This window comes from Athene noctua, chromosome 6 (assembly GCF_965140245.1).
Source record: "Athene noctua chromosome 6, bAthNoc1.hap1.1, whole genome shotgun sequence".
Lineage (NCBI taxonomy): Eukaryota > Metazoa > Chordata > Aves > Strigiformes > Strigidae > Athene > Athene noctua.
In genome coordinates, this window is record NC_134042.1 from 39,687,652 (window position 1) to 39,700,364 (window position 12,713).

General features: G+C 35.4%; 1 protein-coding gene across 4 annotated transcripts in view; it reads left to right on the top strand.

The window, feature by feature from the left end:
- WDR25 (WD repeat domain 25) overlaps positions 1-12,713 on the top strand; it is a 69,589-nt gene that overhangs the window by 26,252 nt on the left and 30,624 nt on the right. For all 4 annotated transcript variants that reach the window (XM_074909289.1, XM_074909290.1, XM_074909288.1 and 1 more), the window contains exon 3: positions 11,775-11,922. In XM_074909289.1, coding sequence (XP_074765390.1) covers positions 11,775-11,922 — 148 coding nt within the window. The remainder of the gene's footprint in view (positions 1-11,774; positions 11,923-12,713) is intronic.

The window sequence follows — 12,713 nt, forward strand, 5'->3', positions numbered from 1 at the left end:
ATTTAGTAACAAAAAGTCTGGTTATTGTTCCCCTGAGCCCCTCTCCCAAGCTGTGTCTGTGTTAGATTCTGCCCTGCTCATCGGCTAAAACATGTTCTGCTCCACATTCAGCAGCAAGTAACTTGAGTTGTGGCTGTGCTGGTGTGTGGAGAGAGGATGCTGCTCTGTAAGCGTTGTGAGTGCTCCGATGTCACAACACGCTGAGGCCCAGACAGGTCTCTGACATGTCTTCTGTCTTTGAAACTATTAATCAGTCACTTCACTGTGGCAGAGCCATGTCGGAATAACTTCTAGGTTAGATTAGCCTTGTAAGTGCATCTGCAATAACCCAAACCTTCTGCAGGGATGATTTACTCCAATTTTGAGGGAAATGTTCTTTATGGTGGAAAGTGAAGCAAAGGTTAGAGAATCTCTAGACTGAAAAGAGAAACTATCTTTAGTGTCTAAAGGTGAAGAATCACTACATATTTACTGAATGTAAAAGTAATTTTGCAATATTTTTCCAGACCCAGATGCTTTTCACGTCATATATTGTCTAATTGTCCTTAACTGCATAATTATGCAGTATATGTATGAAACCACTGATTGCTTAATCAGAAATTAAGTGTTGTTAATATTCCCTCAGTTAGGAGGGTAAGTTATAGTAGATGCTATAACATTGAGAGATTAAAATCGAAATTTTCAAATTCAAGCTAAAGTTTAAAGTTTATTAACCCTCCATTCTCAACTTCCATTGGCATTAATGACCTCTCAGTGCCAACACATCTGGAAATTGGACCACTTGGATCTTAATTCGTACATAAGCAAGCAGAAGGCTAACAAACTTTGAAATTACAAATAAAAGACACAAAATGAAGATGATGTATTATTGTGAATTAGAATGCCTCTTTTTTGTGAAAATTGCATTCCTCTCTAAAATGATGGTATGACTTGTAATGAAGTAGCTTTACTGTTGAAGTTAAACATTATAATGGTCTTTTAATGGCACCTTAATGGCCTCTCTGAGGACTTGCACTGAAATAAATTTACCTTTTCATAATTGCACTTCATAATGGACTGTAGCAGCACAATTTAAGGTTTCCTTAATTCTTTCATTTGTTTGTTAAATATAACAAGCCCTGTAAGTTACCTTTCTGTCAAATAAAGGAAGTATTCGGGTTTTTTTTTTGATTGTTGTATTAGGTGTATCTTCCACACACAGATATTTTGTCTGTCAGCAATAAAAGATAGTAACTGATTTTCATACAATTTTATCTGCATTGTGTAATAATAGTAATGTGTATAATGACTTGATTTGCCATCAAAGAGGAAAATTTCTCATGGTACACTATTTCATGCGTATGTGTGACTCAGAAGCTAGGTGTCATGAAGAAGTAGATTGTTACATATCCAGTGTTTATGTTATTCTGTGCAAATAGCCTGAAAGAAAGTGCCTGTTCAGTTATTTTTGTGAAGCCCAGGTGTTGAATGAAAATAGTTCACTATAAATCTGGCACAACTTCAGCTTCACAGGCACAGCTACAGATATGCCATAATGAAAAGAAAATTTTACAGTGAGTTGCTGTGTCATGAAAGCACTCAGATATAACTGCTATTGAATAACTTTGTGTTTTCATGTAAATAATGTGGCAGGCCAGGATTTCACCCTGAGCTTGTTCGTACTTTGACAGTTTTATTTCAGTTCTCATCAGGTATAAAGGTAAACATCCTTTATAAACGAACTAATTCTAATCTGTAGCTTCAGTTTTTAAAGCCAGCAGGGCCTATTTCTGAATAATTATGTAATACTTTAGCATTTATTAAATTGAGCGTTATTAGTATTCTGATGTTTCACGTTGCAACATCCATGCATACGTTATTTGTCAGTGTTTAGGAACATTTTATCTTGACACGAAATGTGTGTCTATGTGCTGTCCAAACAAATGGAAGGGAAGGCCTCCCTCTGAGAGGGTCACAAATTGCTGGAGGATTGAGCTTGCTTGTCTAGAAACTGCATGTAATTAACAGGGGAAGAATGCTGAAAACCACGAAATCAAAATAATGTCTTGTCCCAGCTGTCCTTCATGTCTGTCTTTTTGTAATTCCAGACATGAGTAACATCCAAGAAATAAGAATTCACTACTGTCATGTTTTCTTTACTTTTTCCATTTCTGAATCAAGGGCATGCAAAAAGTTATTTGCAGGTGAGATCAGTATGTCCTGAGAAAAATATAGCATGTAGGTTAAAACCTTAGCTTTTGATACAATGGCCATGTAGAATTTGCAAATCTTTTGATAGAAATATCTATGAAATGTTTATGTCAGTCTTGTTCAGTCTTTTACTATTACACTTTTTAAAAAATAATTTACATATTTCTTATGAGTTCTGTTTGCCAATTTTGACTTGAAAGGCTCCCATGGAGACTATGTTAAATATTTATATTGCAAAAAGCCAGACAATTCGTATATTTTAAAACTATTTATGTTTTTAGTTTTGATTGGTTGATTAGATTTTCCTTGTGCTACAAGTTAGTTTTTGAAATATGGAATCATTAGGTGTATTTCCAAGAGTAGATGGCCAACAAACAAGCTTAGGTTAAGCTTGTCTCATTATTAAAGCTTTACCAAGAGCATTCCCTTATTGTATACAATCAGATGGATAGCTCTTGACATCGTGGTGTGGGGTTTTTGTTTTTAGAGAATTCTATTTTACTTCTCTTGTGTCTCCCTTTGTCAGCTGAAAATGTTAGTGTTTTATTTTAGTACATTAGTGTTTTCTTAAAATCATTTTATAGGATGCTGGCAGCTCAAAGTATACTTTTGATTAGGTTTTTATTTTCTTGTTAATGGTAAAATGACCCAAATGAAACTTCACAATTAACAATTATGGAGCCTTCCTTGGAGAAAAGGCTGCTGAGTTTCTGTGGGAGGGAAGATTAAAATAAAACACACCAAATAATTGGAAATGTATTTCATAGGCAAGCTTAGTATGCCTATGTGCTGCCTCTTGAAGCTAAACGTAGTCCTTATACTTAACTCAGTCTTTGCTGGATTCACCAGGATTAAAGCTTGTTGACATGTTTGTAAATCAGTTTTCATATCACCAACTGGTTTCTAGTAGTAGTACTGCTAACTTGGTTATCAGTATGCTACCAGTATTATAAAATGCTTCTGCCTGGATAAAGCCCCCTACAAAATAAGAGCTATCTTAAAATCTAATGTACTGTTCTATTTTTTTTTTTTTTTTCAAAAGGGAAGATTTTCCATCTCATTGGTTTGATAAATGTACTTGAAACATGTTGATATTATGGTTTCTGGTAGAAAAAAAAAATGAAGTGAGACCTTATGCTGGCTGTCTCAGTTAATTGAATTTATTAGATTTTGCTACTTTCCATTCTCCTTCTTCTACAGTAATGAGGATAGTCTAGTAATATACTATCCAAATGTGAGTTCTCATTCAGGTATTAAAGCAATAATATAGTTGGCACTTTTTAATCAGTCACTAGTTCTGTGCTTTGGATTAGTAAGAAAATAGTGTTTTGAATTATGTCTGCTACAAGAAGAAAGTTAGTGGAAACTTGTAAGTGCTTGCTCAAATGGCAGCATTAATATATACTACTTACACCATGTCTAGATTAGGAAGATGGATGTCATTTAAAATATGTTCCCTAGCACACTCTTACACATTCCTGGAGCAAGTGTTGAACACATCTGAAAATGTGTTAGCTTTATCTAGCTTCACAGAATCCTGTTAAAAAACTTTTCTGGAACATGAGATTAACAAATTAAGCTGGTATGGCCAAAATGTCATCAATCGTTGTCTATATAACAATCTGAACATCTATTTACATCTTTCATAATTGTATGAAAATAAGTTTATTAACACTTAGAGGTTATACACTAGGCTAGACCTTAGCTCGTATTTTTTCCTGGACCTTAGTTCTTAGTTTAACTGCATGTTTAGACAAAAGAGTACAAAGACAGTGATGCATTCTATAATTCTTTCAGCAAATTTTACCTTCTAGTAAAACTATAGTATTGAGCTCATTGTTTTAAGAAGACGCTAATTTAAACAACAATGAAACATTCTAAATCTTCCTGCAGTTACTATAGGAATTTATACATACTATGTTACATGCCTGTTCAAGATCAGATTTTTTTTCAGTCATGCAATGGCTGGAGAGGCCTACCTAGGCACACCTACCAATTCTAATGCTTGGCTATTTATTGCTTTTCAGCTATTTGCCACTTTTTTCCTCTCTTTCTCTTGCCTCAGTTCTGTGAACAAAAGAATGTACATGTTTATGGGAGTGACTTCTTGTCTTTACTGCCATTGGTTAGAGATATCCAAGAGGCACTTTTAAGTCTTGCAATCCTCATCCAGGTGGGGAATCTGAAGAAGCAGCAGCAAATACCTTTTTGTAATTTTTCCATGGGACTACTTCTGCCCTCTGGCACATTGACTTTTGAAGAACCTTTTCAAATACAGTTTTGAGCCTGATTTGCAAACTAGAAAAGACATGATTTTCTGTAGATAGTGTAGGACTTCCTTTTTTACTGTATTTATTAGAAATTGCAGTATTTAGATATTGATGAGATCAGAAAAGCAGTATGGTTCAGAGAGTACCATTCTCTTGAATCTATGCACGTTAGCAGATATGACATGTTCAAATTTCAGAGACAAATTCAGTTCTGCAGTTAAAAAAAGAAAATTTTTTTTTCTTTTCTCCTTGAGACACATCAGGGAGAATGTTATTCCAAAAAGGGAAAGGAGAGGGTCATGTCTCTTTAGCTTCACAAGTCTGTGGAGCAATCTCAGCATGTGTTGGAAGGGAGCAGAATATGTTCTAGTCAAAAGCACAGTAGTAATTCTTCATGCTTCCTGTAACTCAGTACTCTCCTACATCATCATTGAACAGGGCTGTTTCTTAAATGCCATCTTTGTATTTAGATTAATCAAGAAGTTTGAAACGATTTCTTGCTGTTGTTCATGTAGTAGGAGCCATTGACAGAGGAAGTTGGTATTTACGGAAGAACGGCACAACTTGGTTAAATTGAGGGGGAAGAGTTCTGTTATTTTAGTATGGATGTTATGCTGAAATTAAGTTGAATTGATCCATTTAAAAATTTTTCAATTTTGTTATGCATCCTCCAGAAATTAATTTCTTGTTTAGTATTCTTGATTGGCTCTGCTGTAGTTCCTTTATGCATGCAAATTCAAAATGCATACAACTTAATTCCTGATACTTTCTTCCAACCTCTAATTTATCACAATTGAATCATTGTTCTTGGGTTCACTGTGCAATTAGTGACTGTTTGAATAGATGCACCTTTCTCTTTCTAAAAGTAAGTCTGCTATATTTTCTTTTCTGCAGTCTAATTTGCTTGGAGGCAAGCACATTACAGATTATCATAGAATGACAATAGAAGAGACATTCTCAATTCCTAATTTATCAGTCTTCATATGCTTGATGAATTCTCACATTACTTTGGTTACTCTGCTGTCACTTTTTTTTTTTTTTCCTAGGAATGAATACCTAGTTTTGATGGTCAGTTAGATAAAAGTCTTTATTTTGTATCCTGTGAGCTGGTTGATAGCATAGCAGACCCCTGAATAGTCTACTGTGGTTGCTATTTACTTGAGTATCAAGTGCTTACTCTCTTCTGTTTTCTTTTGTGACTTACCAAGAGAGTTTTTATTATCTTCAACCCAAAGTACTTTATTTTCAGGGGCTGTTCTCCTGAAAGCTTTCAGTCAGAAAATAGCATCTGGAAACATATAATCTATAATAAATTTCATCTGTTACATTGTTTAGTTGCTTATCTGATTTGTGAACTTTTGATCCTGAGGTTGAGGAGATCTGGTTATGTTATCTAAAATGCTGATTAACAGTATTTTCACAATGTTCCTAAGCTATACAGGAAAGCAAGGAACTTCTGAAGCCATTTTTAGTTCCAAATATTATGAAAGATGTGAAAGAGCAATTGAATTACAACATGCCTCAGAGAAAGTAAAAGAAAATTGCTTTTGTAAAGAAATGTCTAGTAATTTTGTCACTTGGCTGTTTGTAACTGCCATTTTGGCCCCATATATTAATCCTAGGAGATAACTATGTAATCACCGTACTTTCTATAATATGAGAAGAAATGAAATGAAAGCAGTTAATGGAAAAGAAATGGAAAGGCAATGTTATAAATAGTAAAGTACAGAAGACGAAGAACTAGTAATGTAATATGAACCAGCTTGACACATTAAAGGCAATTTTAATAAAACTGGAAAAAATGCAATTAAAGTGTTCACGATATCTTAATGCCAGAAAGGCACTGAAGAAAATCTTTGAAAATAACTAGCTAATTTCAAAGCTTTGAGTCTTGGCTGTTTATTTATTTCAAATATTGGAAAATTCATTAGTTTATAATTGTAGATTTAGGGAAGTAATACAGTAATACGTGCCTTTTCCCTAATAACCGTTGCAGATTTCATTGTTTTTGGGATGCTTTATAAGAGGAAAGGATGGACTGGTTACTGTTTATAATGTAAAACATTGCTTGAATATGTGGCAATAAGCAGTATATTCAGAGTAGCAGGCTGAAGTGTTTGCTTTTAACTTTTTAGCTCAGCAATTAAAATCACATCTGACAACACAAGATAAAAGAGCAACCTCAGGTTTAATGAGAATTTAGTATTTCATCAAGAAATAATACTGAGTTCTTGTAAGAGTTGAATTCATGCAATAAAACTTTAAACAGCTGATCTCTTGGTAAAAATATTTGACTATAAATCTGTCTTCCTTTGACAGATGCATGATAGCATCTAGTCCTATAATACTTGATGCACATGTTTAAATACCTATGAAGGAAGATATATCTCAGCCTGTGTATTTTTTAATGAACTGTTCCCCCTGCCCAAGTAATTTATTATGTACTAAATATGTAAGCCTTTATTCCACGTAAATCTATTATTTTATTTTATAAACCTTTATTTTAAAGGTATTTATTGCCAGATATGCTTAAAGTTCAGCCTTTGGTATTTAAAATAAAACTTTCTAAATAGTTCTAAGGCACTTAATTTCTTAAAAACACTTACTTTGAAACTAAAATTGTAACGTGGTTGTTAACAACCATGACTTTTTAAATTACAGCGTTGTGGCCTTTGCCTTCAGCATTATGCAAATCCTTTTTCTGAGCTCCTATGTAGATGCCACTCAGAAGAATGAGTTTGGGATCCTTCTTTGGTAAAGGGTCTGTAATTCATCTTCCTTTTTAGCAGAGAAGGCATGATCAACAACTTCACTCACTTGAAATAGGAAGTTTTTAATGGCCCTAATTCCTAGGGGAGTCTCTTGTCCCATTTAGTACCAGGCCCTGTAAAAATTTTCTTTTGAGACTGAAGTCCGGTGGCTGTATAGTAAAATAGTTCTATATTGCTTGCAGAGTTGCCATGCTCTAAAACGGTTTAGTGTCTGTTTATTATTGACCTTGGTGAATTAGGGAACATGCTTCTGGGTTCAGGCATCATGTTGGATGTTTTTTTGGGATGCAAATCATTTCATCATCTCCGCTGGTTATGCCCATGCAGTCTTTCAGGTTTATTGTTCCATCCTGGTTTGAGCCAGCATATCCAGCATAAAAGTAAAGAAAGAAAGACTAGAAAAAAACAGTTTCCAGACAAGTTATTCTTGAAGAACTCCACTATCTCAGTTGACAGAAAAACCCTGAAGTGCCTTTCATCCTGGAGAAACTGTTAATCTGACATCTCAGTGTTAGGCAGAGAAGCACACTTACTTGCAAAGGACTCATCCCTTTACAGACTCTCTCCTTTTTTAATGACAGTGGCTGCCTGTACAGAGTAAGCACCAGCTACTGAGTAGACATTAATCTCAGTCTTTGGATAGAATATGTTGGAACTCTCCCTCTAGCCACTTTTTCTCCTTATTATTAAGCGTAGAAATACACAGTAATAGGGAACTACTTAAGAGACTCTCTAAGAAAATGCAGACTTGATGGTGGCTTTGCAATGATTCTCTGATCGGATTTGAAGCATTTTTCCTTGGTAATGACATATAGTAATTCTCCATTTGTGGGTGTAATATGGTTAACATCTCTCTCACTTCTAGACACAGAATGGTTTTTGTAACTTGGGGCAGACATTGTGTTACAGCTGAGCTTTCACAGCTCCCACCTGTTCATAATTTCTTATTTGTACAGAAGGTGCATAGCTTGTTCTTTAATTGTCTTATTTTCAGTTCTGCACGCCCTTTTTTGTTTCTTGATATGCAATGGCTCACCTTTATATGACTCTCTGTGGGCATGGCTGCATCTCTTTAAGTGATTGCTGAAGAGCTAACTATAAATATCAAAAACCACTTCTTGCAAATAGTAAGTAGAGCTTCCCTTTTCCTCTGGACGATGAATATCGAAACTTAAAACTCTGAATTGTTCGCCAGGGGATGCACTGCACCGTATCCTCATTGCAGCAGGGCACACACTAATGTATCAAAATTACACTGAGCTAAATTCACCAGGTATGAGACTTGAAGGAAAATCCTGGGCAGGTAATATGGAACCATACCTAGGATTGGATGTGCCCAAATGAAGCTTGCAGGGCCTTGCCACTGCACAGCAGGACAGAGTCTGCCATCTTCTGCTGCCTTGTTTGACGTTTCTTTCTGCTGTGAAGCCACAGCAGATGTGGCACCTCTCAGCATTATTTAAAAAGCACATTTGTAGCCTCCAGTGAATTTGCATTGGACCACATCTTGATGGAGGTCTGTCCTAACTCTTCTGTCTGAACTGACAGCTTGTACTGGGCATTAACTGTGAGGTTTGGTAGCAGGGGCTGCAGGGGTGGCCTGTGTGGGAGGAGGTTGTGAGCTGCCCTGTGCTGCTGCAGCTGGTTCCGGCTTGCTCAGAAATGGATGAAAACAGTTCACTGTGGGCCAAAACTTCAGAGGAGCGTGTGGTGCCTCTGTTCACACATATTGAAGAAAGGGGAAAGCCACAAGAATACATCTGCAGAAACATGAGGACACACACAAGGCAATGGGAGGAGATAGGGGAAGAGATGTGCGCTTGGAGAGAGGGAGCAGAGGAGCAGTAAGAAGCAAAGAGTAGCAGGTGAGAAAGAGTAAGGTGCAAGGAGAGGCAACAAGAAACCTCTAGGCCCTGACCCCTGCCTCCTGCAATGGCTGTTGTCTCACTGAAGGGATGTGGAAGGGACCAAGAATAACACCCAGTGAAAAAAGGTGAAACTTGTATGAGAATAGGGGAGGAGAAGCGCTGCACTTAAGGGGGCCTAGGGAGGGAAGGTGCTGCCCTAAGTGCTTGTATACCTCTTGATCTTGTTTCCTCAATACCTGAAGCTGTAATTAAAAGTTTAAGTTAATTGGCAATAAACTAAGAGAATTTCCTCAGTCAAGACTGCCTTGCCCATGCAGCTGTAACTCCCGAAGGCATTGCAGCACTGCCATTACCTGAGCAAAAAGAGCTGATGGAAGGCGTAACAGTGGAGAGAAATGTGATCTTCGGTAACTTGTCCCTTGTGCGTGGTCAGTGGTCTCTTCCACGAGAGTTGATTGTTTGTTCCATTTCATATAATGGAGAGAAATTTGCAGCTTTAGACGTGTGCTTTTCCTTTTATACAGCTTTTTTTAATCAAATGGGAACTCAGAAGTGCTGTTGAACTTGCTTTACTTCATCCTTCTTGTGAAAATTGAGTTTTCATACTTAATCAGTAAAACATGACAGAAAAATATCTGAAGCATGTACTACCTGGTTTTCCTTTCATCTTGATTCATTCATTAGCTTCCTCATATTAAAAGCCCTCTAAGACACAGTTAACCCTTTTTTAATACTGTGAAGCTTGAAATGATCATTAAAACTCATTAAAGCAGAGAAACTTAATTTCAAAAGCAGTTCAATATTAGAATTTTCCTGATTTCTCTTCTTGTGCATAGGGTAGAATACTTAGGGTATGGCCATCACGGTTCCAGTCTTAACTGACTATTCAAGTAATTAATGGTAATTGGTTGCTTTGCATTGCAGAACTATGCTCTGTTCTAGAAGATAGTCTGATGAAATAATTTTCTATAATGGAATGTTGTCTTCTGAGTGTGGACTATATAATAATGATATTGTCAGTGAGTCCTTTTTGTCCAGTAAGAAGAAAATAGAGTTGAAGATAAAAATACATTACCAAAAGTCTTGCTTTTTTCTCCCCTTTACATTCTCCTGTATTGGGAATTGTGCTGTTGCCACAAGAAAGCAAACATCTACTTATCTTTTCTGATTTACCAAGTTGTTTTGTTTTTAACATCCTTTAATATGCACAAACATACACTCAGTTTTATTTTGGTACTATGTTCAGTGCTCTTATGGTGACATACATGAAGGTTTAATTTGATCTCACCTTAAAAAAGTCATTTTTTTGTATTCTGTTAATTGCCTGGTCTGTTCCCAACATTAGATAAACAATCTTACAATTGAGAAATTGATTAAAATAGAAAAAAAATCAGGATAACCTTCTAAGCTCATAGGCAGTGTTGTTTTCATCCTGCAGATTTTTGCACGCTGAAAATGACACATCTCAAAGAGAAGTACCATGTAGTAAAATAGTGACTTTACAGCAATGAACTGCCTTGGGTTTACTGAAACTGCCATGAAACTATCATGAAACTATCATGAAACACTATCAAAGTGTTGATTTATTTGTACGCTAATATTAGAAGTAATAAATGTAGGATTTACTGGTATGGTTATAGCATTTGTTACGCATTTTGTTAGACAACTCAACAGGTATTTTATTGTATAATCATAAAGCTAGATTATAAAATATCTTTACTGAAGCAGAATATTCATAGGAAAATAATTTTGATGCTTAGGCTTCTCTTACGTAAGTAAGTAGACTGGATCTTTATATGTGTCATTTGTTGCTAAACTTCTAATTTTATCTTAAAACTATGACAAAAGGAGCACCATGAAAGGATGTGGTTTTGATTATTGTGAAATATTTTTGTTAACTGAAATTGTAATTCAAACTATTTCTATTTTCTAAAATATTTTATTTGGAAGCAATTACCTTTCTCTTTAAAAATGATTTAAAAAATATGAGCAGAACTACTTATGTTCTGAAAATATTAGTTGTTATATACGTTAAAAAAAATTGGATAACCAGTAGAATAGGATTTTTAGAAGTGCTCAGCATCAATCTAATTCTGTCTAGAAGAAACTGAAAAATGAGAGGACTTAGACCAGTCCTTAGAAATCTCTGTGTAGCTGCATGATGATATTCTTATCTTTCTCCTCAGTGAAGTTAAGGTAAAATTCTACTTAAATTACAAACTGAGTGAGAAATATGATAATAGCCTATCTATAGGCATATGTGAAAGCTGTAATCTGCTAGTATTCCTCTTACTTGATGGAAAGCAAGATATGATAGAGACAAAAATTTGGAAAAAAAATTATTTAAAGGGAAAACTTATCTTGATACATCCCTGCAGAGAGGTAGGACAGCATTATGAATGGCAAAGTGTAACATTAATTGCCACTGAGGACAATGTAGACATTTCAAGAAAGAATACAAGTCATAAAAATGTATTACTGATTTTTACCTTGTTAATAAAATGCCCTAATTCTAATCAACCATGCAATTATTTCAAACAGATTTTTACAACTTAGCAGATACAACTTCAGAATGCAAAGCTTTCTCAGCCACAATGATTTGCTACAGCTGCTTATCAGTACCCTGAAAAATGTACTGTGATTCTTTACAAGTTGTCCTTATCTTTCTTTTCAAGGTATGGGATGCTGTAGATACGGGGTGCTGTTTAAAAACTTACTCCTGTCACTCCTGTGCTGTTCGAGCTGCCTGTTGGTCATCTTGTGGAAGAAGGATCCTCAGTGGAGGCTTTGATTCCATGCTGCATTTAACAGATGTAGAAACAGGTAAAGGTCATGTAAAGGTGCATTATAGTCCTATCTTTATCGAGTACAGATAACTTTGGATCTTGTTAGCTCTATTCTTTCTTCTAAAAATATAGATAAAATCTATAGATCAATGTCAGAATTCTTGAAATGTGTTTTCACTAAAAAAAAAATAATCTCAGCAATTAAGGGTAGTTGGAGATATTTAAGAGAACTGAAATATCTTTAACTTCATGATCACATGTAATTTCTGTTGTCAGACACTGCACAGATGAATAGAATGAAATGTGTATTTTTTTGTGCTCTGTCATCACTCATTAAAACGTTTGAAGAGCCTCTTAAGGCTGTGACATTTATACATATGGTTAATTTAAACAGGCTTGTACCTCATTCTCAGTTGGGTTGGTTTTAAGTTTGTGTTTAAAGTTAATTAGGTTTGTTTTTTTTTTTCTTCTGAACATGACCTTAATTAGGAGTATAGGAACTTAAATTCTGGTATGAAACCTTGAGACTGAACCTGTGTTGCTTTGATGCAGTTGTGAATTTGATTTGGGGTTTGATTGTTATGACCTTAACAACTAATTTCCTGGATGCTTTCTCTCCTCATGTCTCCTTCACAAACTAAAATACTTCTAGCAGCTATATTTCTTCTCTCCTTTACGTAAGTTATCAGCATTCATGCAGCAGCATTCACTGGGGCTGTGCATAATAGGACACCTCAGTGTGTGTATAAATGAAGGATTAGGCCTAAAATAGTACCTTGTCAAATAAAGAGATGCAGTTTAATTTTTCCACTTAATTTATTTTTAAAT